At 59.0% G+C, this 27,877-nt stretch overlaps 1 protein-coding gene across 1 annotated transcript; it reads right to left on the bottom strand.

Moving 5' to 3' along the window:
* Positions 1-557: 557 nt before the first annotated feature.
* sdhc (succinate dehydrogenase complex, subunit C, integral membrane protein) lies at positions 558-27,794 on the bottom strand. The gene is made up of 4 exons (XM_087981522.1): positions 27,700-27,794; positions 5,790-5,851; positions 1,518-1,681; positions 558-770 (listed from the first exon to the last, which is right to left on the bottom strand). Exons 2-4 carry the CDS (start codon positions 5,836-5,838, stop codon positions 666-668), a joined length of 318 nt encoding a protein of 105 aa, XP_087837648.1. The 5' UTR covers positions 5,839-5,851; positions 27,700-27,794; the 3' UTR covers positions 558-665.
* Between the last annotated feature and the right edge of the window lie 83 nt (positions 27,795-27,877).

Consider the following 27,877-nt stretch of genomic DNA (forward strand, 5'->3'; position numbering starts at 1 on the left):
CGGAAGGTCAGTACTGAGGGAGCGCCTCACTGTCGGAGGGTCAGTACTGAGGGAGGGCCGCACTGTCGGAGGGTCAGTACTGAGGGAGTGCCGCACTGTCGGAAGGTCAGTACTGAGGGAGCGCCTCACTGTCGGAGGGTCAGTACTAAGGGAGTGCAGCACTGTCGGAGGGTCAGTACTGAGGGAGTGCCGCACTGTCGGAGGGTCAGTACTGAGGGAGCGCTGCACTGTCGGAGGGTCAGTACTGAGGGAGTGCCGCACTGTCAGAGCGTCAGTACTGAAGGAGTGCCGCACTGTCGGAGGGTCAGTACTGAGGGAGTGCCGCACTGTCGGAGGGGACAGTGCTGAGGGAGTGCCGCACTGTCGGAGGGTCAGTACTGAGGGAGTGCCGCACTGTCGGAGGGACAGTGCTGAGGGAGTGCCGCACTGTCGGAGGGTCAGTACTGAGGGGGTACTGCACTGATCTCCTCGTCGCTGACCCCTCTCAGGTAGCTCCCGGTGCGAGTGGCAGCAAAATCTGGATCGACCTGGTTTCCGGAAGGTTCCGCAGACACGTCCAATGTGGAGTTACTTTTATTTCGATTTGTCGTACACATTCAGAGAGTCTGCCCGTGACACCGTGCACAGCCCCAACCCCCACCCGCTCCCAAACTCCTGACAGGATGTCACATCGAGGCCAGTCCGAGACACGAGGCGATGGTGAGGGCTACCACAAGGTAACCTGTCACTTCCACCTGAGGGATCTTCAAGGCATTCCCAGAATCCCAGACCTGGGGCGGGAGGGGGGCGGGAGAGAGAGAGATGGTGAAGAGAGAGAGATGGTGAAGAGAGAGAGAGGGGGAAGAGAGAGAGGGGGAAGAGAGAGAGGGGGAAGAGAGAGAGGGGGAAGAGAGAGAGGGGGAAGAGAGAGAGGGGGAAGAGAGAGAGGGGGAAGAGAGAGAGGGGGAAGAGAGAGAGGGGGAAGAGAGAGAGGGGGAAGAGAGAGAGAGGGGGGAAGAGAGAGAGGGGGAAGAGAGAGAGGGGGAAGAGAGAGAGGGGGAAGAGAGAGAGGGGGAAGAGAGAGAGGGGGGGCGGGGGAGAGAGATGGGGGGGGGGAGCGAGGGGTAGAGAATGAGACAGACACAGAGTGAAAGAGAGCACGCATTAATTCCCTGTTGTGTTCCAACCATGATCGTACTCCATCACTCTCTACCTCCTCCATCTTCCAAACTCTCACCCCACCCTCTTCCATCATCTGTCTCTCTCCCTCTCTTTCCACCACCAGCCAACCCTGCTGTCTCTCTCTCTCTCTCTCTCTCTCTCTCTCTCTCCCTCCCTGTCTATCTTTCCATCCCCCTGTCTCTCTCCCGACACTGGTCGTGTCTGTCTGTGTGTCTAGTGCATGTGCGTCTCTGCGCGCGCGTGGGTCTGTCTGTGTGTCTGAGTCTCTCCCCCTCCCTGCCTGCCCCCGCCCCTCTCTCTCTCTCTCTCTCTGCCCCCCCCCCCCCCCTCCCTCCCCCCGCACCAATCCCACTCACTAGATGCCGGAGCCCATTCCAGGTGTGGTAGGTGAATGGGAAACAGATGGCGAACTTGCTGGTGAAGATCAGGGCGGACGGCAACTCCAGGCTTCGGATCATGTCGACGTACAGAGAGAAATCTCCAGGCAGGGTCAGAGCGGCTACCGCAAACAGGGAGACTCCTGTAGTGGGGGGGGGGGGGGGGCAGAGATGGGTTCAGGGTGAGGAGGGGGGGGCATTGGGAGAGGGGGAGAGAGAAAAAGAGAGAGAGAGAGAGACAGGGCGGTTGGGATGGGGGAGCAATTTGGCAGAGAGAGAGGTGGCGTTGGGAGGAGAGGGGGATGGGGGTAAAAAAGAGAGAGAGACAGACAGAGAAGGTGGGTGGGGGGTTGCGAGTGAGACAGAGAGAGAGAGTGGGGGGGGGGGAAAGAGGAAGAGGACAGGGTGAGAGACAGGGGTTATTGGGTGATCGATGATGGGTTGGGGGGAGGGAGAGAGAGAGCGGGGAGTGTTGGGGGGTGGACAGAGAGGGTAAGACAGAGAGGGATGGAGGAAGGCGGGAGGGGAGAGGGAACAGTGTCAGTCCAAGGGGATGAAGTGGGGGGGGGGGGGCGGAGAACGGTCACCATTGGGAGTTGGACGCTGATAGAGCACGGGCCCATTTCACCCCCTGTCCGCTACCCAGAGATACAGACTGGGAGGGGGTGGGGTGGGGGAGGGGTGGGGTGGGGGAGGGGGGGGGGGAGAAGAGTGATGGGGAGAGGGGGGAAGTGATGAGGAGGGGAGAGTGATGGGGAGGGGAGGGTGCACGGGGTGAGTGGTGGGGAGGGGGGGAACAGGTGGAGTGATGGGGAGGGGGAACGGGAGGGGGAGGGATGAGGAGGGGTGTGGGGGAGGGGGCGCTGAGTGCAAGGTTTCGTGAAGGGGCAGGGAGCAGTCAGTTTGGGCCAATCCCAATTGGGACCATGGGCATTGGATGGTCAGGGGGGGGGTATTTGTGGGACCTGCCAGAGGGGGTATTAGGAAGGTATTTATATAGTTTGGGGAGGAGGTAGTGAAGAGGTAGTTGTGGGGCCTGGTGTGAGGGGCAGTTGTGGGGCCTGGTGTGAGGGGCAGTGTGGGGTATTTGTGGGGCCTGGTGTGAGGGGCAGTGTGGGGGGTAGTTGTGGGGCCTGGTGTGAGGGGCAGTGTGGGGGTAGTTGTGGGGCCTGGTGTGAGGGGCAGTGTGGGGGTAGCTGTGGGGCCTGGTGTGAGGGACAGTGTGGGGTATTTGTGGGGGCTGGTGTGAGGGGCAGTGTGGGGGTAATTGTGGGGCCTGGTGTGAGGGACAGTGTGGGGGTAGTTGTGGGGCCTGGTGTGAGGGACAGTGTGGGGGGTAGTTGTGGGGCCTGGTGTGAGGGACAGTGTGGGGATAGTTGTGGGGCCTGGTGTGAGGGGCAGTGTGGCGTATTTGTGGGGGCTGGTGTGAAGGGCAGTGTGGGGGTAATTGTGGGGCCTGGTGTGAGGGACAGTGTGGGGGTAGTTGTGGGGCCTGGTGTGAGGGGACAGTGTGGGGGTAGTTGTGGGGCCTGGTGTGAGGGACAGTGTGGGGGTAGTTGTGGGGCTTGGTGTGAGGGGCAGTGTGGGGTGTTGTGAGGGCCCGGTGTGAGGGGCAGTGTGGGGGTAGTTGTGGGGCCTGGTGTGAGGGGACAGTGTGGGGGTAGTTGTGGGGCCTGGTGTGAGGGACAGTGTGGGGGTATTTGTGGACCCTGGTGTGAGGGACAGTGTGGGGGTAGTTGTGGGGCCTGGTGTGAGGGACAGTGTGGGGGTATTTGTGGACCCTGGTGTGAGGGACAGTGTGGGGGGTAGTTATGGGGCCTGGTGTGAGGGACAGTGTGGGGGTAGTATTATGGGGTCTGGTGTGAGGGACAGTGTGGGGTAGTTGTGGGGTCTGGTGTGAGGGCAGGTGGTGTGGGCCTGGTGTGAGGGCAGTGTGGGGGTATGTGGGGCCTGGTGTGAGGGGCAGTGTGGGCGTAGTTGTGGGGTCTGGTGTGAGGGGCAGTGTGGGGGTAGTTATGGGGCCTGGTGTGAGGGGACAGTGTGGGGGTAGTTATGGGGCCTGGTGTGAGGGGCAGTGTGGGGGTAGTTGTGGGGTCTGGTGTGAGGGACAGTGTGGGGGTAGTTGTGGGGCCTGGTGTGAGGGACAGTGTGGGGGTAGTTGTGGGGCCTGGTGTGAGGGGCAGTGTGGGGGTAGTTGTGGGGTCTGGTGTGAGGGGCAGTGTGGGGGTAGTTGTGGGGTCTGGTGTGAGGGACAGTGTGGGGGTAGTTGTGGGGTCTGGTGTGAGGGGCAGTGTGGGGGTATTTGTGGGGCCTGGTGTGAGGGACAGTGTGGGGGTAGTTGTGGGGCCTGGTGTGAGGGGCAGTGTGGGGGTAGTTGTGGGGCCTGGTGTGAGGGACAGTGTGGGGGTAGTTGTGGGGCCTGGTGTGAGGGACAGTGTGGGGGCAGTTGTGGGGCCTGGTGTGAGGGGCAGTGTGGGGGTAGTTGTGGGGCCTGGTGTGAGGGGCAGTGTGGGGGTAGTTGTGGGGCCTGGTGTGAGGGACAGTGTGGGGGTAGTTGTGGGGCCTGGTGTGAGGGACAGTGTGGGGGGCAGTTGTGGGGGCCTGGTGTGAGGGGCAGTGTGGGGGCAGTTGTGGGGCCTGGTGTGAGGGGCAGTGTGGGGGTAGTTGTGGGGCCTGGTGTGAGGGGCAGTGTGGGGGGTAGTTGTGGGGCCTGGTGTGAGGGGCAGTGTGGGGGTAGTTGTGGGGCCTGGTGTGAGGGGCAGTGTGGGGGTAGTTGTGGGGCCTGGTGTGAGGGGCAGTGTGGGGGTAGTTGTGGGGCCTGGTGTGAGGGGCAGTGTGGGGGTAGTTGTGGGGCCTGGTGTGAGGGGCAGTGTGGGGGTAGTTGTGGGGCCTGGTGTGAGGGGCAGTGTGGGGCATGGTGTGTGGGGCCTGGTGTGAGGGGGCAGTGTGGGGGTAGTTGTGGGGCCTGGTGTGAGGGACAGTGTGGGGGCAGTTGTGGGGCCTGGTGTGAGGGGCAGTGTGGGGGTAGTTGTGGGGCCTGGTGTGAGGGGCAGTGTGGGGCAATGGTGTGTGGGGTCTGGTGTGAGGGGCAGTGTGGGGGTAGTTGTGGGGCCTGGTGTGAGGGACAGTGTGGGGGTAGTTGTGGGGCCTGGTGTGAGGGGACAGTGTGGGGGCAGTTGTGGGGCCTGGTGTGAGGGGGCAGTGTGGGGGCAGTTGTGGGGCCTGGTGTGAGGGGCAGTGTGGGGGTAGTTGTGGGGCCTGGTGTGAGGGGCAGTGTGGGGGTAGTTGTGGGGCCTGGTGTGAGGGGCAGTGTGGGGGTAGTTGTGGGGCCTGGTGTGAGGGGCAGTGTGGGGGTAGTTGTGGGGCCTGGTGTGAGGGGCAGTGTGGGGGGTAGTTGTGGGGCCTGGTGTGAGGGGCAGTGTGGGGGGTAGTTGTGGGGCCTGGTGTGAGGGGCAGTGTGGGGGTAGTTGTGGGGCCTGGTGTGAGGGGCAGTGTGGGGGCAGTTGTGGGGCCTGGTGTGAGGGACAGTGTGGGGCCTGGTGTGAGGGGCAGTGTGGGGGTAGTTGTGGGGCCTGGTGTGAGGGGCAGTGTGGGGGGTAGTTGTGGGGCCTGGTGTGAGGGACAGTGTGGGGCCTGGTGTGAGGGGCAGTGTGGGGGTAGTTGTGGGGCCTGGTGTGAGGGGCAGTGTGGGGGTAGTTGTGGGGCCTGGTGTGAGGGGCAGTGTGGGGGTAGTTGTGGGGCCTGGTGTGAGGGCGGCAGTGTGGGGGTAGTTGTGTGGGCCTGGTGTGAGGGGCAGTGTGGGGGTAGTTGTGGGGCCTGGTGTGAGGGGCAGTGTGGGGATAGTTGTGGGGCCTGGTGTGAGGGGCAGTGTGGGGGTAGTTGTGGGGGCCTGGTGTGAGGGACAGTGTGGGGGTAGTTGTGGGGCCTGGTGTGAGGGGCAGTGTGGGGGGTAGTTGTGGGGCCTGGGTGTGAGGGGCAGTGTGGGGATAGTTGTGGGGCCTGGTGTGAGGGGCAGTGTGGGGGTAATTGTGGGGCCTGGTGTGAGGGGCAGTGTGGGGGCAGTTGTGGGGCCTGGTGTGAGGGGCAGTGTGGGGGTAGTTGTGGGGGCCTGGTGTGAGGGGCAGTGTGGGGGTAATTGTGGGGCCTGGTGTGAGGGGCAGTGTGGGGGCAGTTGTGGGGCCTGGTGTGAGGGACAGTGTGGGGTAGTTGTGTTGTTTGTGTGGGGGGGGTATTTGCTGAGTTGATACCCACCTGCACTCAGAGCAGCTCCAGTCCCACGATGCATCACTGACATCGCCATTGGTAGCGACCACCTGAGCAACCAAAATTACAACATAATTATAGATTTGCAGATAGCACCAAGAAGGAGGGAGGGGCAGGAAGCGTTGAGGGAGATAGGAGGCCGCAGAAGGACTTGGATAGGCCGGGGGGGGGGGGGGGCAAAGACATGGAGACATGGGCTTGGACAGGCCGGGAGAGGGGGGTAAAGACATGGAGACATGGAATTGGACAGGCCGGGAGAGGGGGGGCAAAGACATGGAGACATGGACTTGGACAGGCCGGGAGAGAGGGGGCAATGACATGGAGACATGGGCTTGGACAGGCCGGGAGAGGGGGGAAAGACATGGAGACATGGGCTTGGACAGGCCGGGAGAGGGGGGGCAAAGACATGGAGACATGGACTTGGACAGGCCGGGAGTGGGGGCAAAGACATGGAGACATGGACTTGGACAGGCCGGGAGAGGGGGGGGGCAAAGACATGGAGACATGGACTTGGACAGGCCCGGGAGAGGGGGGGGCAGAGACATGGAGACATGGGCTTGGACAGGCCGGGAGAGGGGGGGCAGAGACATGGAGACATGGACTTGGACAGGCCGGGAGAGGGGGGGTAAAGACATGGAGACATGGACTTGGACAGGCCGGGAGAGGGGGGGGTAAAGACATGGAGAGATGGGCTTGGACAGGCCGGGAGAGGGGGGGTAAAGACATGGAGACATGGGCTTGGACAGGCCGGGAGAGGGGGGGGGGGCAAAGACATGGAGACATGGACTTGGACAGGCCGGGAGAGGGGGGGGGGGCAAAGACATGGAGACATGGACTTGGACAGGCCGGGAGTGGGGGGGGGGGCAAAGACATGGAGACATGGACTTGGACAGGCCGGGAGAGAGGGGGGCAATGACATGGCAGATGGAAGAGAAGGTGGGGAGGTGTGGGGTTACACACTTGGGGAGGTAGCGTAGAGGCAGGGGGTATTTTCGAAACGGGGAAAAGTTTCAGAAATCTGAAACGTGAAGGGACTTCGGAAAATTCCGGGTCCAGGAATCTCTTGATGATAACGTTCCGGTGGAGTTGGCTGTGAGGAAGGTAAATGCGGTGTTAGCCTCCATTTCAGATGGAATACCAGAGCAGGGATAGTCCTGCTGAGGCTGGACCATGCTCCGGTCAGACCGCGTTTGGGATATAGTGAGCTGTTCTGGGCCCCGTATCTAAGGAGGGATGTGCTGGTGTTGGAGAGGTCCACAGGAGGGTTACAAGAACAATCCCGCGGGAATGAAGAGATGGTCACATGGGGAGCTGGTGAAGACACAATGTTTCCTGTTTCCCCAGCCTTTTGTACCTCTGTCTCTCCCTCTCTCTCTCTGTGCCTGTCTATCTCTCTCTGTCTCTGTGTGCCTGTCTCTCTCTCTCTGTGCCTGTCTCTCTCTCTCTGTCTCTGTGTGCCTGTCTCTCTCTCTCTCCCTCTCGGTGCCTGTCTCTCTCTCTCTATCCCTGTCTCTCTCTCTCTGTCTCTGTGCCTGTCTCTCTCTCTCTCTCTCTGTGCCTGTCTCTCTCTCTCTCTCTCTGTGCCTGTCTCTCTCTCTCTATCCCTGTCTCTCTCTCTCTGTCTCTGTGCCTGTCTCTCTCTCTCTCTCTCTGTGCCTGTCTCTCCCTCTCTCTCTGTGTGCCTGTCTCTCCCACTCTCGCTCTGCCTGTCTCTCCCACTCTCGCTCTGCCTGTCTCTCCCACTCTCGCTCTGCCTGTCTCTCCCACTCTCGCTCTGCCTGTCTCTCCCACTCTCGCTCTGCCTGTCTCTCCCACTCTCGCTCTGCCTGTCTCTCCCACTCTCGCTCTGCCTGTCTCTCCCACTCTCGCTCTGCCTGTCTCTCCCCTCTCTCGCTCTGCCTGTCTCTCCCTCTCTTCGCTCTGCCTGTCTCTCCCTCTCTCGCTCTGCCTGTCTCTCCCTCTCTCGCTCTGCCTGTCTCTCCCTCTCTCGCTCTGCCTGTCTCTCCCTCTCTCTCTCTCTGCCTGTCTCTCCCTCTCTCTCTCTCTGCCTGTCTCTCCCTCTCTCTCTCTCTGCCTGTCACTCCCTCTCTGCCTGTCTCTCACTCTCCCTCGGTGCCTGTCTCTCTCCCTCTCCCTCTCGGTGCCGGTCTCTCCCTCTCTCTCTGTGCCTGTCTCTGTGCCTGTCTTTCTCTCTCTCTCTCTCTCTCTGTGCCTGTCTCTCTCTCTCTCTGTGCCTGTCTCTCTCTCTCTCTGTGCCTGTCTCTCTCCCTCTCGGTGCCTGTCTCTCTCTCTCTCCCTCTCGGTGCCTGTCTCTCTCTCTCCCCCTCTCGGTGCCTGTCTCTCTCTCTCCCCCTCTCGGTGCCTGTCTCTCCCTCTGTGCCTGTCTCTCCCTCTCTCTCTGTGCCGGTCTCTCCCTCTCTCTCTGTGCCGGTCTCTCCCTCTCTCTCTGTGCCTGTCTCTCCCTCTCTCTCTGTGCCTGTCTCTCCCTCTCTCTCTCTGTGCCTGTCTCTCCCTCTCTCTCTCTGTGCCTGTCTCTGTGCCTGTCTCTCTCTCTGTGCCTGTCTCTCTCTCTCTCTCTCTCTCTCTCTGTGCCTGTCTCTCTCTCTCTCTCTCTGTGCCTGTCTCTCTCTCTCTCTGTGCCTGTCTCTCTCTCTCTTCTGTGCCTGTCTCTCTCTCTCTCTCTGCTGTCTCTCTCTCTCTCTCTCTCTCTCTGTGCCTGTCACTCTCTCTCTCTCTCTCGGTGCTGTCTCTCTCTCTCTCTCTCTCCTCTCGGTGCTGTCTCTCTCTCTCTCTCTCTCCCTCTCGGTGCCTGTCTCTCTCTCTCTCTCTCTCCTTCTCTCTCTCTGTGCCTGTCTCTCCCTCTCCCTCTCTGCCTGTCTCTCCCTCTCCCTCTCTGCCTGTCTCTCCCTCTCCCTCTCTGCCTGTCTCTCCCTCTCCCTCTCTGCCTGTCTCTCCCTCTCCCTCTCTGCCTGTCTCTCCCTCTCCCTCTCCGCCTGTCTCTCCCTCTCCGCCTGTCTCTCCCTCTCCCTCTCTGCCTGTCTCTCCCTCTCCCTCTCCGCCTGTCTCTCCCTCTCCGCCTGTCTCTCCCTCTCCCTCTCTGCCTGTCTCTCCCTCTCCCTCTCTGCCTGTCTCTCCCTCTCCCTCTCTGTGCCTGTCTCTCACTCTCTCTCCCTCTCGGTGCCTGTCTCTCTCTCTCTCTCTCTCTCCCCCTCTCGGTGCCTGTCTCTCTCTCTCTCCCCCTCCCTCTCGGTGCCTGTCTCTCTCTCTCTCCACCTCTCGGTGCCTGTCTCTCTCTCTCTCCCCCTCTCGGTGCCTGTCTCTCTCTCTCTCCCCCCTCTCGGTGCCTGTCGCTCTCTCTCTCTCTGTGCCTGTTGCTCTCTCTCTCTGTGCCTGTCGCTCTCTCTCTCTGTGCCTGTCGCTCTCTCTCTCTCTGTGCCTGTCTCTCTCTCTATCTCTCTGTGCCTGTCTCTCTCCCTCTGTGCCTGTCTCTCCCTCCCTCTCTCTCTGTGCCTGTCTCTCTCTCTCTCTCTGTGCCTGTCTCTCTCTCTCTCTGTGGCCTGTCTCTCTCTCTCTCTCTCTCTGGCCTGTCTCTCTCTCTCTCTCTCTCTGAGCCTGTCTCTCTCTCTCTCTCTCTGAGCCTGTCTCTCTCTCTCTCTCTGTGCCTGTCTCTCTCTCTCTCTCTGTGCCTGTCTCTCTCTCTCTCTCTGTGCCTGTCTCTCTCTCTCTCTCTGTGCCTGTCTCTCTCTCTCTCTCTCTGTGCCTGTCTCTCTCTCTCTCTCTCTGTGCTGTCTCTCTCTCTCTCTGTGCCTGTCTCTCTCTCTCTCTCTCTGTGCCTGTCTCTCTCTCTCTCTCTCTGTGCCTGTCTCTCTCTCTCTCTCTCTGTGCCTGTCTCTCTCTCTCTCTCTCTCTCTCTCTGCCTGTCTCTCTCTCTCTCTCTCTCTGTGCTGGTCTCTCTCTCTCTCCCTCTCTGTGCTGGTCTCTCTCTCTCTCCCTCTCTGCCTGTCTCTCCCTCTCTCCCTCTCTGCCTGTCTCTCCCTCTCTCCCTCTCTGCCTGTCTCTCCCTCTCTCCCTCTCTGCCTGTCTCTCCCTCTCCCTCTCTGCCTGTCTCTCCCTCTCCCTCTCTGCCTGTCTCTCCCTCTCCCTCTCTGCCTGTCTCTCCCTCTCCCTCTCTGCCTGTCTCTCCCTCTCCCTCTCTGTGCCTGTCTCTCCCTCTCTCTCTCTGTGCCTGTCTCTCCCTCTCTCTCTCTCTCGGTGCCTGTCTCTCACTCTCTCTCTCTCTCGGTGCCTGCCTCTCTCTCTCTCTCCCTCTCGGTGCCTGCCTCTCTCTCTCTCTCCCTCTCGGTGCCTGTCTCTCTCTCTCTCTCTCTCCCTGTCTCTCTCTCTCGGTGCCTGTCTCTCACTCTCTCTCTCTCTCGGTGCCTGCCTCTCTCTCCCTCTCTCTCTCTGTGCCTGTCTCTCTCTCCCTCTCTCTCTCTGTGCCTGTCTCTCTCTCTCTCTCTCCCTCTCGGTGCCTGTCTCTCTCTCTCTCTCTCTCTCTCCCTCTCTGTGCCTGTCGCTCTCTCTCTCTGTGCCTGTCGCTCTCTCTCTCTGTGCCTGTCGCTCTCTCTCTCTGTGCCTGTCGCTCTCTCTCTCTGTGCCTGTCGCTCTCTCTCTCTGTGCCTGTCGCTCTCTCTCTCTGTGCCTGTCGCTCTCTCTCTCTGTGCCTGTCGCTCTCTCTCTCTGTGCCTGTCGCTCTCTCTCTCTGTGCCTGTCGCTCTCTCTATCTCTCTGTGCCTGTCACTCTCTCTATCTCTCTGTGCCTGTCTCTCTCTCTATCTCTCTGTGCCTGTCTCTCTCCCTCTGTGCCTGTCTCTCCCTCCCTCTCTGTGCCTGTCTCTCTCTCTCTGTGCCTGTCTCTCTCTCTCTGTGCCTGTCTCTCCCTCTCTCTCTCTGTGCCTGTCTCTCTCTCTCTCTCTCTCTGTGCCTGTCTCTCTCACTCTCTCTCTCTGTGCCTGTCTCTCTCTCTCTCTCTCTGTGCCTGTCACTCTCTCTATCTCTCTGTGCCTGTCTCTCTCTATCTCTCTGTGCCAGTCTCTCTCCCTCTGTGCCTGTCTCTCCCTCCCTCTCTGTGCCTGTCTCTCTCTCTCTGTGCCTGTCTCTCTCCCTCTGTGCCTGTCTCTCCCTCCCTCTCTCTCTCTGCCTGTCTCTCTCTCTCTCTCTCTCTCTGTGCCTGTCTCTCTCTCTCTCTCTGTGCCTGTCTCTCTCTCTCTCTCTCTGTGCCTGTCTCTCTCTCTCTCTCTGTGCCTGTCTCTCTCTCTCTCTCTCTCTCTCTGTGCCTGTCTCTCTCTCTCTCTCTCTCTCTGTGCCTGTCTCTCTCTCTCTCTCTGTGCCTGTCTCTCTCTCTCTCTCTCTGTGCCTGTCTCTCTCTCTCTCTCTCTGTGCCTGTCTCTCTCTCTCTCTCTCTGTGCCTGTCTCTCTCTCTCTCTCTCTGTGCCTGTCTCTCTCTCTCTCTCTCTGTGCCTGTCTCTCTCTCTCTGTGCCTGTCTCTCTCTCTCTCTCTCTCTGTGCCTGTCTCTCTCTCTCTCTCTCTCTCTCTGTGCCTGTCTCTCTCTCTCTCTCTCTGTGCCTGTCTCTCTCTCTCTCTGTGCCTGTCTCTCTCTCTCTCTGTGCCTGTCTCTCTCTCTCTCTCTCTGAGCCTGTCGCTCTCTCTCTCTCTCTCTCTCTGTGCCTGTCTCTCTCTCTCTCTCTCTGAGCCTGTCGCTCTCTCTCTCTCTCTCTCTCTGTGCCTGTCTCTCTCTCTCTCTCTGTGCCTGTCTCTCTCTCTCTCTCTCTGTGCCTGTCTCTCTCTCTCTCTGTGCCTGTCTCTCTCTCTCTCTGTGCCTGTCTCTCTCTCTCTCTCTCTGAGCCTGTCGCTCTCTCTCTCTCTCTCTCTCTGTGCCTGTCTCTCTCTCTCTCTCTGTGCCTGTCTCTCTCTCTCTCTCTGTGCCTGTCTCTCTCTCTCTCTCTCTGTGCCTGTCTCTCTCTCTCTCTCTCTCTGTGCCTGTCTCTCTCTCTCTCTCTCTCTGTGCCTGTCTCTCTCTCTCTCTCTGTGCCTGTCTCTCTCTCTCTCTCTCTCTCTGAGCCTGTCTCTCTCTCTCTCTCTCTCTCTGTGCCTGTCTCTCTCTCTCTCTCTGTGCCTGTCTCTCTCTCTCTCTCTGTGCTCTGTGCCTGTCTCTCTCTGTCTCTCTCTCTCTCTCTGTGCCTGTCTCTCTCTCTCTCTCTCTGTGCTGGTCTCTCTCCCTCTCCCTCTCTGCCTGTCTCTCCCTCTCCCTCTCTGCCTGTCTCTCCCTCCTCTCCCTCTCTGCCTGTCTCTCCCTCTCTCCCTCTCTGCCTGTCTCTCCCTCTCTCCCTCTCTGCCTGTCTCTCCTCTCTCCCTCTCTGCCTGTCTCTCTCTCCCTCTCTGCCTGTCTCTCCCTCTCCCTCTCTGCCTGTCTCTCCCTCTCCCTCTCTCGTGCCTGTCTCTCCCTCCTCTCTCTCTGTGCCTGTCTCTCCCTCTCTCTCTCTCGGTGCCTGTCTCTCCCTCTCTCTCTCTCTCGGTGCCTGCCTCTCTCTCTCTCTCCCTCTCGGTGCCTGCCTCTCTCTCTCTTCTCCCTCTCGGTGCCTCGTCTCTCTCTCTCTCCTCTCTCCTGTCTCTCTCTCTCGGTGCCTGTCTCTCTCTCCCTCTCTCTCTCTGTGCCTGTCTCTCTCTCCCTCTCTCTCTCTGTGCCTGTCTCTCTCTCTCTCTCTCCCTCTCGGTGCCTGTCTCTCTCTCTCTCTCTCTCTCTCTCTCCCTCTCGGTGCCTGTCTCTCTCTCTCTCCCCTCTCGGTGCCTGTCGCTCTCTCTCTCGGTGCCTGTCGCTCTCTCTCTCTGTGCCTGTCGCTCTCTCTCTCTGTGCCTGTCGCTCTCTCTCTCTGTGCCTGTCGCTCTCTCTCTCTGTGCCTGTCGCTCTCTCTCTCTGTGCTGTCGCTCTCTCTCTCTCTCTGTGCCTGTCACTCTCTCTATCTCTCTGTGCCTGTCTCTCTCTCTATCTCTCTGTGCCTGTCTCTCTCCCTCTGTGCCTGTCTCTCCCTCCCTCTCTGTGCCTGTCTCTCTCTCTCTGTGCCTGTCTCTCTCTCTCTGTGCCTGTCTCTCCCTCTCTCTCTCTGTGCCTGTCTCTCTCTCTCTCTCTCTGTGCCTGTCTCTCTCACTCTCTCTCTCTGTGCCTGTCGCTCTCTCTCTCTGTGCCTGTCGCTCTCTCTCTGTGCCTGTCGCTCTCTCTCTCTGTGCCTGTCGCTCTCTCTCTCTGTGCCTGTCGCTCTCTCTCTCTGTGCCTGTCGCTCTCTCTCTCTGTGCCTGTCGCTCTCTCTCTCTGTGCCTGTCGCTCTCTCTCTCTGTGCCTGTCGCTCTCTCTATCTCTCTGTGCCTGTCTCTCTCTCTCTCTCTCTCTGTGCCTGTCTCTCTCTCTCTCTCCTCTCTGTGCCTGTCTCTCTCTCTCTCTCTCTCTCTGTTCCTGTCTCTCTCTCTCTCCCCCTCTCGGTGCCTGTCGCTCTCTCTCTCGGTGCCTGTCGCTCTCTCTCTCTGTGCCTGTCGCTCTCTCTCTCTGTGCCTGTCGCTCTCTCTCTCTGTGCCTGTCGCTCTCTCTCTCTGTGCCTGTCGCTCTCTCTCTCTGTGCCTGTCGCTCTCTCTCTCTGTGCCTGTCGCTCTCTCTCTCTCTCTGTGCCTGTCTCTCTCTCTATCTCTCTGTGCCTGTCTCTCTCTCTATCTCTCTGTGCCTGTCTCTCTCCCTCTGTGCCTGTCTCTCCCTCCCTCTCTGTGCCTGTCTCTCTCTCTCTGTGCCTGTCTCTCTCTCTCTGTGCCTGTCTCTCCCTCTCTCTCTCTGTGCCTGTCTCTCTCACTCTCTCTCTCTGTGCCTGTCTCTCTCTCTCTCTCTCTGTGCCTGTCACTCTCTCTATCTCTCTGTGCCTGTCTCTCTCTCTATCTCTCTGTGCCAGTCTCTCTCCCTCTGTGCCTGTCTCTCCCTCCCTCTCTGTGCCTGTCTCTCTCTCTCTGTGCCTGTCTCTCTCCCTCTGTGCCTGTCTCTCCCTCCCTCTCTCTCTGTGCCTGTCTCTCCCTCTCTCTCTCTGTGCCTGTCTCTCTCTCTCTCTCTCTCTGTGCCTGTCTCTCTCTCTCTCTCTCTCTCTCTGTGCCTGTCTCTCTCTCTCTCTCTGTGCCTGTCTCTCTCTCTCTCTCTCTCTCTGTGCCTGTCTCTCTCTCTCTCTCTCTCTGTGCCTGTCTCTCTCTCTCTCTCTGTGCCTGTCTCTCTCTCTCTCTCTGTGCCTGTCTCTCTCTCTCTCTCTCTCTCTGTGCCTGTCTCTCTCTCTCTCTCTCTCTGTGCCTGTCTCTCTCTCTCTCTCTCTCTCTCTCTGTGCCTGTCTCTCTCTCTCTCTCTCTGTGCCTGTCTCTCTCTCTCTCTCTCTGTGCCTGTCTCTCTCTCTCTCTCTCTGTGCCTGTCTCTCTCTCTCTCTCTCTGTGCCTGTCTCTCTCTCTCTCTCTCTCTGTGCCTGTCTCTCTCTCTCTCTCTGTGCCTGTCTCTCTCTCTCTCTCTGTGCCTGTCTCTCTCTCTCTCTCTGTGCCTGTCTCTCTCTCTCTCTCTGTGCCTGTCTCTCTCTCTCTCTCTCTCTCTCTCTGTGCCTGTCTCTCTCTCTCTCTCTGTGCCTGTCTCTCTCTCTATCTCTCTGTGCCTGTCTCTCTCTCTATCTCTCTGTGCCTGTCTCTCTCTCTCTCTCTCTCTCTCTGTGCCTGTCTCTCTCTCTCTCTCTCTGTGCCTGTCTCTCTCTCTCTCTCTCTGTGCCTGTCTCTCTCTCTCTCTCTCTGTGCCTGTCTCTCTCTCTCTCTCTGTGCCTGTCTCTCTCTCTCTCTCTGTGCCTGTCTCTCTCTCTCTCTCTCTCTCTGTGCCTGTCTCTCTCTCTCTCTCTGTGCCTGTCTCTCTCTCTCTCTCTGTGCCTGTCTCTCTCTCTCTCTCTGTGCTGTCTCTCTCTCTCTCTCTCTCTCTCTCTCTGTGCCTGTCTCTCTCTCTCTCTCTGTGCCTGTCTCTCTCTCTCTCTCTGTGCTGGTCTCTCTCCCTCTCCCTCTCTGCCTGTCTCTCCCTCTCCTCTCTGCCTGTCTCTCCCTCTCCCTCTCTGCCTGTCTCTCCCTCTCCCTCTCTGCCTGTCTCTCCCTCTCCCTCTCTGCCTGTCTCTCCCTCTCCCTCTCTGCCTGTCTCTCCCTCTCCCTCTCTGCCTGTCTCTCCCTCTCCCTCTCTGCCTGTCTCTCCCTCTCCCTCTCTGCCTGTCTCTCCCTCTCCCTCTCTGCCTGTCTCTCTCTCTCTGCCTGTCTCTCTCTCTCTCTCTCTCTGTGCCGGTCTCTCTCTCTCTCTCTCTGTGCCGGTCTCTCTCTCTCTCTCTCTGTGCCGGTCTCTCTCTCTCTCTCTCTGTGCCGGTCTCTCTCTCTCTCTCTCTGTGCCGGTCTCTCTCTCACTCTCTCGCTCCCTCTCTGCCTGTCTCTCCCTCTCTGCCTGTCTCTGCCTGTATCTCCCTCTCGACCTGTCTCTCCTCTCTGCCTGTCTCTCCCTCTCTGCCTGTCTCTCCCTCTCCCTCTCTGCCTGTCTCTCCCTCTCTGCCTGTCTCTCCTCTCCCTCTCTGCCTGTCTCTCCCTCTCCCTCTCTGCCTGTCTCTCCCTCTCCCTCTCTGCCTGTCTCTCCCTCTCCCTCTCTGCCTGTCTCTCCCTCTCCCTCTCTGCCTGTCTCTCCCTCTCCCTCTCTGCCTGTCTCTCCCTCTCCCCCTCTCGGTGCCTGTCTCTCTCTCTCTCTCCCTCTCGGTGCCTGTCTCTCTCTCTCTCTCTCCCTCTCGGTGCCTGTCTCTCTCTCTCTCTCTCCCTCTCGGTGCCTGTCTCTCTCTCTCTCTCCCTCTCGGTGCCTGTCTCTCTCTCTCCCTCTCCCTCTCTGCTGTCTCTCCCTCTCCCTTTCTGCCTGTCTCTCCCTCTCCCTCTCTGCCTGTCTCTCCCTCTCTGCTGTCTCTCCCTCTCTGCCTGTCTCTCCCTCTCTGCCTGTCTCTCCCTCTCTGCCTGTCTCTCCCTCTCCCTCTCCCTCTCTGCCTGTCTCTCCCTCTCTGCCTGTCTCTCCTCTCTCTCTCTGTGCCTGTCTGTCACTCTCTCTCTCTCTCGGTGCCTGTCTCTCACTCTCTCTCCCTCTCGGTGCCTGTCTCTCTCTCCCTCTCAGTGCCTGTCTCTCTCTCTCTCCCTCTCGGTGCCTGTCTCTCTCTCTCTCCCCCTCTCGTGCCTGTCGCTCTCTCTCTCTGTGCCTGTCGCTCTCTCTCTCTGTGCCTGTCGCTCTCTCTCTCTGTGCCTGTCGCTCTCTCTCTCTGTGCCTGTCGCTCTCTCTCTCTGTGCCTGTCGCTCTCTCTATCTCTCTGTGCCTGTCTCTCTCCCTCTGTGTCTGTCTCTCCCTCCCTCTCTCTCTGTGCCTGTCTCTCTCCCTCTGTGTCTGTCTCTCCCTCCCTCTCTCTCTGTGCCTGTCTCTCTCCCTCTGTGCCTGTCTCTCCCTCCCTCTCACTCTGTGCCTGTCTCTCCCTCTCTCTCTCTGTGCCTGTCTCTCTCTCTCTCTCTCTGTGCCTGTCTCTCTCTCTCTCTCTCTGTGCCTGTCTCTCTCCCTCTGTGCCTGTCTCTCCCCTCTCTCTCTGTGCCTGTCTCTCCCTCTCTCTCTCTGTGCCTGTCTCTCTCTCTCTCTCTCTCTGTGCCTGTCTCTCTCTCTCTCTCTCTCTGTGCCTGTCTCTCTCTCTCTCTCTCTCTCTGTGCCTGTCTCTCTCTCTCTCTGTGCCGGTCTCTCTCCCTCTGTGCCTGTCTCTCCCTCTCTCTGTGCCCGTCTCTCTCTCTCTCTCTCTCTGTGCCCGTCTCTCTCTCTCTCTCTCTGTGCCCGTCTCTCTCTCTCTCTCTCTGTGCCCGTCTCTCTCTCTCTCTCTCTCTCTGTGCCCGTCTCTCTCTCTCTCTGTGCCCGTCTCTCTCTCTCTCTGTGCCTCTCTCTCTCTCTCTCTGTCTCTCTGTGCCGGTCTCTCTCTCTCTCTCTCTGTGCCGGTCTCTCTCTCTCTCTCTCTGTGCCGGTCTCTCTCTCACTCTCTCGCTCCTCTCTGCCTGTCTCTCCTCTCCCTCTCTGCCTGTCTCTGCCTGTATCTCCCTCTCTGCCTGTCTCTCCCTCTCTGCCTGTCTCTCCCTCTCCCTCTCTGCCTGTCTCTCCCTCTCCCTCTCTGCCTGTCTCTCCCTCTCTGCCTGTCTCTCCCTCTCCCTCTCTGCCTGTCTCTCCCTCTCCCTCTCTGCCTGTCTCTCCCTCTCCCTCTCTGCCTGTCTCTCCCTCTCCCTCTCTGCCTGTCTCTCCCTCTCCCTCTCTGCCTGTCTCTCCCTCTCCCTCTCTGCCTGTCTCTCCCTCTCCCTCTCTGCCTGTCTCTCCCTCTCCCCCTCTCGGTGCCTGTCTCTCCCTCTCCCCTCTCGGTGCCTGTCTCTCCCTCTCCCCTCTCGGTGCCTGTCTCTCTCTCTCCCTCTCGGTGCCTGTCTCTCTCTCTCTCTCCCTCTCGGTGCCTGTCTCTCTCTCTCTCTCTCCTCTCGGTGCCTGTCTCTCTCTCTCCCTCTCCCTCTCTGCCTGTCTCTCCTCTCCCTCTCTGCCTGTCTCTCCCTCTCCCTCTCTGCCTGTCTCTCCTCTCTGCCTGTCTCTCCCTCTCCCTCTCTGCCTGTCTCTCCCTCTCCCTCTCTGCCTGTCTCTCCCTCTCCCTCTCTGCCTGTCTCTCCCTCTCCCCTCTCGGTGCCTGTCTCTCTCTCTCTCTCCCTCTCGGTGCCTGTCTCTCTCTCTCTCTCCCTCTCGGTGCCTGTCTCTCTCTCTCTCTCCCTCTCGGTGCCTGTCTCTCTCTCTCTCTCCCTCTCGGTGCCTGTCTCTCTCTCTCTCTCCCTCTCGGTGCCTGTCTCTCTCTCTCTCCCCCTCTCGGTGCCTGTCTCTCTCTCTCCCCTCTCGGTGCCTGTCTCTCTCTCTCTCTGTGCCTGTCGCGCTCACTCTCTCTCTGCTGTCTCTCTCTCTCTCTCTTTCTCTGTGCCTGTCTCTCTCCCTCTGTGCCTGTCTCTCCCTCCCTCTCTCTGTGTGCCTGTCTCTCTCCCTCTGTGCCTGTCTCTCCCTCTCTCTCTCTCTCTGTGCCTGTCTCTCCCTCTCTCTCTCTCTGTGCCTGTCTCTCCCTCTCTCTCTCTCTGTGCCTGTCTCTCTCTCTCCCCCTCTCGGTGCCTGTCTCTCTCTCTCTCTGTGCCTGTCGCGCTCTCTCTCTCTCTGCTGTCTCTCTCTCTCTCTCTTTCTCTGTGCCTGTCTCTCTCCCTCTGTGCCTGTCTCTCCCTCCCTCTCTCTCTGTGCCTGTCTCTCTCCCTCTGTGCCTGTCTCTCCCTCTCTCTCTCTCTGTGCCTGTCTCTCCCTCTCTCTCTCTGTGCCTGTCTCTCCCTCTCTCTCTCTGTGCCTGTCTCTCCCTCTCTCTCTCTGTGCCTGTCTCTCCCTCTCTCTCTCTGTGCCTGTCTCTCCCTCTCTCTCTCTGTGCCTGTCTCTCCCTCTCTCTCTCTGTGCCTGTCTCTCCCTCTCTCTCTCTGTGCCTGTCTCTCCCTCTCTCTCTCTGTGCCTGTCTCTCCCTCTTTCTCTCTGTGCCTGTCTCTCTCCCTCTCTCTCTGTGCCTGTCTCTCTCTCCCTCTCTCTCTGTGCCTGTCTCTCTCTCCCTCTCTCTCTGTGCCTGTCTCTCTCTCCCTCTCTCTCTGTGCCTGTCTCTCTCTCCCTCTCTCTCTGTGCCTGTCTCTCCCCCTCTCTCTCTGCCTGTCTCTCCCTCTCTGCCTGTCTCTCCCTCTCTGCCTGTCTCTCCCTCTCTGCCTGTCTCTCCCTCTCTGCCTGTCTCTCCCTCTCTGCCTGTCTCTCCCTCTCTGCCTGTCTCTCCCTCTCTGCCTGTCTCGCCCTCTCCCTCTCTGCCTGTCTCTCCCTCTCCCTCTCTGCCTGTCTCTCCCTCTCCCTCTCTGCCTGTCTCTCCCTCTCCCTCTCTGCCTGTCTCTCCCTCTCCCTCTCTGCCTGTCTCTCCCTCTCTCTCTCTGCCTGTCTCTCCCTCTCTCTCTCTGCCTGTCTCTCCCTCTCTCTCTCTGCCTGTCTCTCCCTCTCTCTCTCTGCCTGTCTCTCCCTCTCTCTCTCTGCCTGTCTCTCCCTCTCTCTCGGTGCCTGTCTCTCCTCTCTCTCTCGGTGCCTGTCTCTCCCTCTCTCTCGGTGCCTGTCTCTCCCTCTCTCTCGGTGCCTGTCTCTCCCTCTCTCTCGGTGCCTGTCTCTCTCTCTCTCTCTCTCGGTGCCTGTCTCTCTCTCTCTCCCTCTCGGTGCCTGTCTCTCTCTCTCTCTCCCTCTCGGTGCCTGTCTCTCTCTCTCTCCTCTCGGTGCCTGTCTCTCTCTCTCTCCCTCTCGGTGCCTGTCTCTCTCTCTCTCCCTCTCGGTGCCTGTCTCTCTCTCTCTCCCTCTCGGTGCCTGTCTCTCTCTCTCTCTGTGCCTGTCGCTCTCTCTCTCTCTGTGCCTGTCGCTCTCTCTCTCTCTCTGTGCCTGTCGCTCTCTCTCTCTCTCTGTGCCTGTCGCTCTCTCTCTCTCTGTGCCTGTCTCTCTCTCTCTCTCTGTGCCTGTCTCTCTCTCTCCCTCTGTGCCTGTCTCTCTCTCTCCCTCTGTGCCTGTCTCTCTCTCTCCCTCTGTGCCTGTCTCTCTCCCTCTGTGCCTGTCTCTCTCCCTCTGTGCCTGTCTCTCTCCCTCTGTGCCTGTCTCTCTCTCTCTGTGCCTGTCTCTCTCTCTCTCTGTGCCTGTCTCTCTCTCTCTCTGTGCCTGTCTCTCTCTCTCTCTGTGCCTGTCTCTCTCTCTCTCTGTGCCTGTCTCTCCCTCTCTGTGCCTGTCTCTCTCTCTCTTGTGCCTGTCTCTCCCTCTCTCTCTCTCTCTGCCTGTCTCTCCCTCTCCCTCTCTGCCTGTCTCTCCCTCTCCTCTCTGCCTGTCTCTCCCTCTCCCTCTCTGCCTGTCTCTCCCTCTCCCTCTCTGCCTGTCTCTCCCTCTCTCTCTGCCTGTCTCTCCCTCTCTCTCTCTGCCTGTCTCTCCCTCTCTCTCGGTGCCTGTCTCTCCTCTCTCTCGGTGCCTGTCTCTCCCTCTCTCTCGGTGCCTGTCTCTCCCTCTCTCTCGGTGCTGTCTCTCCCTCTCTCTCGGTGCCTGTCTCTCTATCTCTCTCTCTCGGTGCCTGTCTCTCTCTCTCTCTCTCTCGGTGCCTGTCTCTCTCTCTCTCTCCTCTCGGTGCCTGTCTCTCTCTCTCTCCCTCTCGGTGCCTGTCTCTCTCTCTCTCCCTCTCGGTGCCTGTCTCTCTCTCTCTCCTCTCGGTGCCTGTCTCTCTCTCTCTCCCTCTCGGTGCCTGTCTCTCTCTCTCTCCCTCTCGGTGCCTGTCTCTCTCTCTCTCCCTCTCGGTGCCTGTCTCTCTCTCTCTCTCTGTGCCTGTCGCTCTCTCTCTCTCTCTGTGCCTGTCGCTCTCTCTCTCTCTCTGTGCCTGTCGCTCTCTCTCTCTCTGTGCCTGTCTCTCTCTCTCTCTCTGTGCCTGTCTCTCTCTCTCTCCTCTGTGCCTGTCTCTCTCTCTCTCCCTCTCGTGCCTGTCTCTCTCTCTCTCCCTCTCGTGCCTGTCTCTCTCTCTCTCCCTCTCGGTGCCTGTCTCTCTCTCTCTCTGTGCCTGTCTCTCTCTGTGCCTGTCGCTCTCTCTCTCTCTGTGCCTGTCGCTCTCTCTCTCTCTCTGTGCCTGTCGCTCTCTCTCTCTCTGTGCCTGTCTCTCTCTCTCTCTCTGTGCCTGTCTCTCTCTCTCCCTCTGTGCCTGTCTCTCTCTCTCCCTCTGTGCCTGTCTCTCTCTCTCCCTCTGTGCCTGTCTCTCTCTCTCCTCTGTGCCTGTCTCTCTCCCTCTGTGCCTGTCTCTCTCCCTCTGTGCCTGTCTCTCTCTCTCTGTGCCTGTCTCTCTCTCTCTCTGCCTGTCTCTCTCTCTCTGTGCCTGTCTCTCTCTCTCTCTGTGCCTGTCTCTCTCTCTCTCTGTGCCTGTCTCTCCCTCTCTGTGCCTGTCTCTCTCTCTCTCTGTGCCTGTCTCTCGCTCTCTCTCTCTCTCTCTGCCTGTCTCTCCCTCTCCCTCTCTGCCTGTCTCTCCCTCTCCCTCTCTGCCTGTCTCTCCCTCTCCCTCTCTGCCTGTCTCTCCCTCTCCCTCTCTGCCTGTCTCTCCCTCTCTCTCTCTGCCTGTCTCTCCCTCTCTCTCTCTGCCTGTCTCTCCCTCTCTCTCGGTGCCTGTCTCTCCCTCTCTCTCGGTGCCTGTCTCTCCCTCTCTCTCGGTGCCTGTCTCTCCCTCTCTCTCGGTGCCTGTCTCTCCCTCTCTCTCGGTGCCTGTCTCTCTCTCTCTCTCTCTCGGTGCCTGTCTCTCTCTCTCTCTCTCTCGGTGCCTGTCTCTCTCTCTCTCTCCCTCTCGGTGCCTGTCTCTCTCTCTCTCCCTCTCGGTGCCTGTCTCTCTCTCTCTCCTCTCGGTGCCTGTCTCTCTCTCTCTCCCTCTCGGTGCCTGTCTCTCTCTCTCTCCCTCTCGGTGCCTGTCTCTCTCTCTCTCCTCTCGGTGCCTGTCTCTCTCTCTCTCTCTGTGCCTGTCGCTCTCTCTCTCTCTCTGTGCCTGTCGCTCTCTCTCTCTCTGTGCCTGTCTCTCTCTCTCTCTCTGTGCCTGTCTCTCTCTCTCCCTCTGTGCCTGTCTCTCTCTCTCCCTCTGTGCCTGTCTCTCTCTCTCCCTCTGTGCCTGTCTCTCTCCCTCTGTGCCTGTCTCTCTCCCTCTGTGCCTGTCTCTCTCCCTCTGTGCCTGTCTCTCTCTCTCTGTGCCTGTCTCTCTCTCTCTCTGTGCCTGTCTCTCTCTCTCTCTGTCCTGTCTCTCTCTCTCTGTGCCTGTCTCTCCCTCTCTCTCTCTCTGTGCCTGTCTCTCCCTCTCTCTCTCTGTGCCTGTCTCTCCCTCTCTCTCTCTGTGCATGTCTCTCTCTCTCTCTCTCTCTGTGCCTGTCTCTCTCTCTCTCTCTCTGTGCCTGTCTCTCTCTCTCTCTCTCTCTCTCTCTCTGTGCCTGTCTCTCTCTCTCTCTCTCTGTGCCTGTCTCTCTCTCTCTCTCTCTGTGCCTGTCTCTCTCTCTCTCTCTCTGTGCCTGTCTCTCTCTCTCTCTCTCTGTGCCTGTCTCTCTCTCTCTCTCTCTCTGTGCCTGTCTCTCTCTCTCTCTCTCTGTGCCTGTCTCTCTCTCTCTCTCTCTGTGCCTGTCTCTCTCTCTCTCTCTTTGTGCCTGTCTCTCTCTCTCTCTCTTTGTGCCTGTCTCTCTCTCTCTCTCTGTGCCTGTCTCTCTCTCTCTCTCTGTGCCTGTCTCTCTCTCTCTCTCTGTGCCTGTCTCTCTCTCTCTCTCTGTGCCTGTCTCTCTCTCTCTCTCTGTGCCTGTCTCTCTCTCTCTCTCTGTGCCTGTCTCTCTCTCTCTCTCTGTGCCTGTCTCTCTCTCTCTCTCTGTGCCTGTCTCTCTCTCTCTCTCTGTGCCTGTCTCTCTCTCTCTCTCTCTCTGTGCCTGTCTCTCTCTCTCTCTCTCTGTGCCTGTCTCTCTCTCTCTCTCTCTCTGTGCCTGTCTCTCTCTCTCTCTCTCTCTGTGCCTGTCTCTCTCTCTCTCTCTCTCTGTGCCTGTCTCTCTCTCTCCCTCTGTGCCTGTCTCTCCCTCTCTCTCTGTGCCTGTCTCTCCCTCTCTCTCTCTGTGCCTGTCTCTCTCTCTCTCTCTCTCTGTGCCTGTCTCTCTCTCTCTCTCTCTCTGTGCCTGTCACTCTCTCTCTCTCTCTCGGTGCCTGTCTCTCTCTCTCTCTCTCCCTCTCGGTGCCTGTCTCTCTCTCTCTCTCTCTCCCTCTCGGTGCCTGTCTCTCTCTCTCTCTCTCTCCTTCTCTCTCTCTGTGCCTGTCTCTCCCTCTCCCTCTCTGCCTGTCTCTCCCTCTCCCTCTCTGCCTGTCTCTCCCTCTCCCTCTCTGCCTGTCTCTCCCTCTCCCTCTCTGCCTGTCTCTCCCTCTCCCCCTCTCGGTGCTGTCTCTCCCTCTCCCCCTCTCGGTGCCTGTCTCTCCCTCTCCCCCTCTCGGTGCCTGTCTCTCTCTCTCTCTCCCTCTCGGTGCCTGTCTCTCTCTCTCTCTCCCTCTCGGTGCCTGTCTCTCTCTCTCTCTCTCCCTCTCGGTGCCTGTCTCTCTCTCTCCCTCTCCCTCTCTGCCTGTCTCTCCCTCTCCCTCTCTGCCTGTCTCTCCCTCTCCCTCTCTCTCCCTCTCTGCCTGTCTCTCCCTCTCCCTCTCTGCCTGTCTCTCCCTCTCCCTCTCTGCCTGTCTCTCCCTCTCTGCCTGTCTCTCCCTCTCCCTCTCTGCCTGTCTCTCCCTCTCCCCCTCTCGGTGCCTGTCTCTCTCTCTCTCTCCCTCTCGGTGCCTGTCTCTCTCTCTCTCTCCCTCTCGGTGCCTGTCTCTCTCTCTCTCTCCCTCTCGGTGCTGTCTCTCTCTCTCTCTCCCTCTCGGTGCCTGTCTCTCTCTCTCTCTCTCCCTCTCGGTGCCTGTCTCTCTCTCTCTCTCCCTCTCGGTGCCTGTTCTCTCCCCTCTCGGTGCCTGTCTCTCTCTCTCCCCCTCTCGGTGCCCTGTCTCTCTCTCTCTCTGTGCCTGTCGCGCTCACTCTCTCTCTGCTGTCTCTCTCTCTCTCTCTTCTCTCTGTCCCCTCCCTCTGTCTTCTCTCCCTGTGCTGTCTCTCCTCCTCGCTCTCTGTGCCTGTCTCTCTCCCTCTGTGCCTGTCTCTCCCTCTCTCTCTCTCTCTGTGCCTGTCTCTCTCTCTCTCTCCTCTCTGTGCCTGTCTCTCCTCTCTCTCTCTCTGTGCCTGTCTCTCTCTCTCCCCTCTCGGTGCCTGTCTCTCTCTCTCTCTGTGCCTGTCGCGCTCTCTCTCTCTCTGCTGTCTCTCTCTCTCTCTCTTTCTCTGTGCTGTCTCTCTCCTCTGTGCCTGTCTCTCCCTCCCTCTCTCTCTGTGCCTGTCTCTCTCCCTCTGTGCCTGTCTCTCCCTCTCTCTCTCTCTGTGTCCTGTCTCTCCCTCTCTCTCTCTGTGCCTGTCTCTCCCTCTCTCTCTCTGTGCCTGTCTCTCCTCTCCTCTCTCTGTGCCTGTCTCTCCCTCTCTCTCTCTGTGCCTGTCTCTCCCTCTCTCTCTCTGTGCCTGTCTCTCCCTCCTCTCTCTCTGTGCCTGTTCTCTCTCTCTCTCTGTGCCTGTCTCTCCCTCTCTCTCTCTGTGCCTGTCTCTCCCTCTCTCTCTCTGTGCCTGTCTCTCTCCCTCTCTCTCTGTGCCTGTCTCTCTCTCCCTCTCTCTCTGTGCCTGTCTCTCTCCCTCTCTCTGTGCCTGTCTCTCTCTCCCTCTCTCTCTGTGCCTGTCTCTCTCTCCCTCTCTCTCTGTGCCTGTCTCTCTCTCCCTCTCTCTCTGTGCCTGTCTCTCTCTCCTCTCTCTCTGTGCCTGTCTCTCCCCTCTCTCTCTGCCTGTCTCTCCCTCTCTTCCTGTGCCTGTCTCTCCCTCTCTGCCTGTCTCTCTCCCTCTCTGCCTGTCTCTCCCTCTCTGCCTGTCTCTCCCTCTCTGCCTCTCTCCCTCTCTGCCTGTCTCTCCCTCTCCCTCTCTGCCTGCTCTCTCCCTCTCCCTCTCTGCCTGTCTCTCCCTCTCCCTCTCTGCCTGTCTCTCCCTCTCCCTCTCTGCCTGTCTCTCCCCTCCCTCTCTGCCTGTCTCTCCCTCTCCCTCTCTGCCTGTCTCTCCCTCTCTCTCTCTGCCTGTCTCTCCCTCTCTCTCTCTGCCTGTCTCTCCCTCTCTCTCTCTGCCTGTCTCTCCCTCTCTCTCTCTGCCTGTCTCTCCCTCTCTCTCTCTGCCTGTCTCTCCCTCCTCTCTCGGTGCTGTCTCTCCCTCTCTCTCGGTGCCTGTCTCTCCCTCTCTCTCGGTGCCTGTCTCTCCCTCTCTCTCTCTCGGTGCCTGTCTCTCTCTCTCTCTCTCTCGGTGCCCTGTCTCTCTCTCTCTCCCTCTCGGTGCCTGTCTCTCTCTCTCTCCCCTCTCGGTGCCTGTCTCTCTCTCTCTCCCTCTCGGTGCCTGTCTCTCTCTCTCTCCCTCTCGGTGCCTGTCTCTCTCTCTCTCCCTCTCGGTGCCTGTCTCTCTCTCTCTCCCTCTCGGTGCCTGTCTCTCTCTCTCTCCTCTCGGTGCCTGTCTCTCTCTCTCTCCTGTGCCTGTCTCTCTGTGCCTGTCGCTCTCTCTCTCTCTGTGCTGTCGCTCTCTCTCTCTCTCTGTGCCTGTCGCTCTCTCTCTCTCTGTGCCTGTCTCTCTCTCTCTCTCTCTCTGTGCCTGTCTCTCTCTCTCTCTCTCTGTGCCTGTCTCTCTCTCTCCCTCTGTGCCCTGTCTCTCTCTCTCCCTCTGTGCTGTCTCTCTCTCCTCTCTCTGTGCCTGTCTCTCTCTCTCTCTCTGTGCCTGTCTCTCTCTCTCCCTCTGTGCCTGTCTCTCTCCCTCTGTGCCTGTCTCTCTCCTCTGTGCTGTCTCTCTCTCCCTCTGTGCCTGTCTCTCTCCCTCTGTGCCTGTCTCTCTCTCTTCTGTGCCTGTCTCTCTCTCTCTCTGTGCTGTCTCTCTCTGTGCTGTCCTCTCTCTCTCTCTGTGCCTGTCGCTCTCTCTCTCTCTCTCTCTGTGCCTGTCGCTCTCTCTCTCTCTGTGCCTGTCTCTCTCTCTCTCTCTGTGCCTGTCTCTCTCTCTCTCTCTGTGCCTGTCTCTCTCTCTCCCTCTGTGCCTGTCTCTCTCTCTCCTCTGTGCCTGTCTCTCTCTCTCCCTCTGTGCCTGTCTCTCTCTCTCCCTCTGTGCCTGTCTCTCTCCCTCTGTGCCTGTCTCTCTCCTCTGTGCCTGTCTCTCTCTCTCTGTGCCTGTCTCTCTCTCTCTGTGCCTGTCTCTCTCTCTCTCTGTGCCTGTCTCTCTCTCTCTCTGTGCCTGTCTCTCCCTCTCTGTGCCTGTCTCTCTCTCTCTGTGCCTGTCTCTCCCTCTCTCTCTGCCTGTCTCTCCCTCTCCCTCTCTGCCTGTCTCTCCCTCCTCTCTGTGCCTGTCTCTCCCTCTCCTCTCTGCCTGTCTCTCCCTCTCCCTCTCTGCCTGTCTCTCCCTCTCCCTCTCTGCCTGTCTCTCCTCTCTCTCTCTGCCTGTCTCTCCCTCTCTCTCTCTGCCTGTCTCTCCCTCTCTCTCTCTGCCTGTCTCTCCCTCTCTCTCTCTGCCTGTCTCTCCCCTCTCTCTCTCTGCCTGTCTCTCCCTCTCTCTCTCTGCCTGTCTCTCCCTCTCTCTCTCTGCTTGTCTCTCCCTCTCTCTCTCTGCCTGTCTCTCCCTCTCTCTCGGTGCCTGTCTCTCCCTCTCTCTCTCTGTGCCTGTCTCTCTCTCTCTCTCTGTGCCTGTCTCTCCTCTCTCTCTGTGCCTGTCTCTCTCTCTCTCTCTCTGTGCCTGTCTCTCTCTCTCTCCCTCTCTGTGCCTGTCTCTCCCTCTCTCCCTCCATGCCTGTCTCTCTCTCTCTCTGTGCCTGTCTCTCTCTCTCTCTGTGCCTGTCTCTCTCTCTCTCTCTGTGCCTGTCTCTCTCTCTTCTCTGTGCCTGTCTCTCTCTCTCTCTGTGCCTGTCCCCTCTCTCTCTCTCTCTGTGCCTGTGCCTGTCTCTCTCTCTCTCTCTGTGCCTGTCTCTCTCTCTCTCTGTGCCTGTCTCTCCCTCTCTGTGCCTGTCTCTCCCTCTCTGTGCCTGTCTCTCCCTCTCTCTCTCTGTGCCTGTCTCTCCCTCTCTCTCTCTGTGCCTGTCTCTCTCTCTCTCTCTGTGCCTGTCTCTCTCTCTCTCTCTCTGTGCCTGTCTCTCTCTCTCTCTCTCTGTGCCTGTCTCTCTCTCTCCCTCTCTGTGCCTGTCTCTCCCTCTCTCCCTCCATTGCCTGTCTCTCTCTCTCTCTGTGCCTGTCTCTCTCTCTCTCTGTGCCTGTCTCTCTCTCTCTCTGTGCCTGTCTCTCTCTCTCTCTGTGCCTGTCTCTCTCTCTCTCTGTGCCTGTCTCTCTCTCTCTCTGTGCCTGTCTCTCTCTCTCTCTGTGCCTGTCTCTCTCTCTCTCTCTGTGCCTGTCTCTCTCTCTCTCCCTCGGTGCCTGTCTCTCTCTCTCTCCCTCGGTGCCTGTCTCTCTCTCTCTCCCTCGGTGCCTGTCTCTCTCTCTCTCCCTCGGTGCCTGTCTCTCTCTCTCTCCCTCGGTGCCTGTCTCTCTCTCTCCCTCGGTGCCTGTCTCTCTCTCTCTCCCTCGGTGCCTGTCTCTCTCTCCCTCGGTGCCTGTCTCTCTCTCTCTCTGTCTGTCTGTCTCTCTCTCTCTCTGTCTGTCTCTCTCTCTCTCTCTGTCTGTCTGTCTCTCTGTCTGTCTGTCTGTCTGTCTGTCTCTCTCTCTCTCTCTCTCTCTCTCTCTCTCTCTCTGTCTCTCTCACCCTCTGCCAATAATAACCAGACAGTGACTCGAGCAACTTGCATTTTTTAAATTAATTAATAATTGTGTATTGTGAGCAGGGAGGGCAAGTCACCGAGTGTCTTTCAGACAGAGATGGACAGGTTCTTGATTGGTGAAGGGAGGGAGTGTTGAGGACAGGAGAATGGGAGGTCAGCCATGATATGAGCCATCTTGGAATACGACAGCAGACTACAGGTGGGATCTGCTCCAGGAGAATGGCCTAAGCTTTCTGGTCCAGGGTCAGGGTTGGTGTTAATGCCTCTCCGGGGAAGGGTGGGGGGTGGGAGGTGTGGTTCGAGTGAGCATTCGGATTGTGGTTCAGATTAGCACGTGGGCTCAGTTTCGGTGACGACACTTGGACCCTGTACCTGTAGATGCTGATATGGGGTGATATCGGCCGCTTCAGTCCTCGTTCTTCTCCCAGTACTGAGCCATCTCTTGCTTGGCATTGGTTGCCATGGCCACGCCCTGCCCAGAGTAAATTAAACTGGTCACTGAGAGAGCGGGGAACCCCCCCCCCCCCCCTCGCTCCCTGTGGGCACACCC

Source organism: Chiloscyllium plagiosum, unplaced genomic scaffold (assembly GCF_037043375.1).
Source record: "Chiloscyllium plagiosum isolate Xiang-an unplaced genomic scaffold, Cpla_swu_hap1 HiC_scaffold_40, whole genome shotgun sequence".
NCBI classification, from domain to species: Eukaryota; Metazoa; Chordata; class Chondrichthyes; order Orectolobiformes; family Hemiscylliidae; genus Chiloscyllium; species Chiloscyllium plagiosum.

What these genes read in the sequence shown, in the direction of transcription:
- sdhc (XM_087981522.1), bottom strand. Translation starts at nt 5,838, where the DNA reads ATGGCGATGTCAGTGATGCATCGTGGGACTGGAGCTGCTCTGAGTGCA. An exon ending in TGGAGCTGCTCTGAGTGCAG is followed by an intron (nt 1,682 to 5,789) that starts GTGGGTATCAAC and finishes CCCCCACTACAG; the next exon opens with GAGTCTCCCTGTTTGCGGTA. An exon ending in GGAATGGGCTCCGGCATCTA is followed by an intron (nt 771 to 1,517) that starts GTGAGTGGGATT and finishes CTCCCGCCCCAG; the next exon opens with GTCTGGGATTCTGGGAATGC.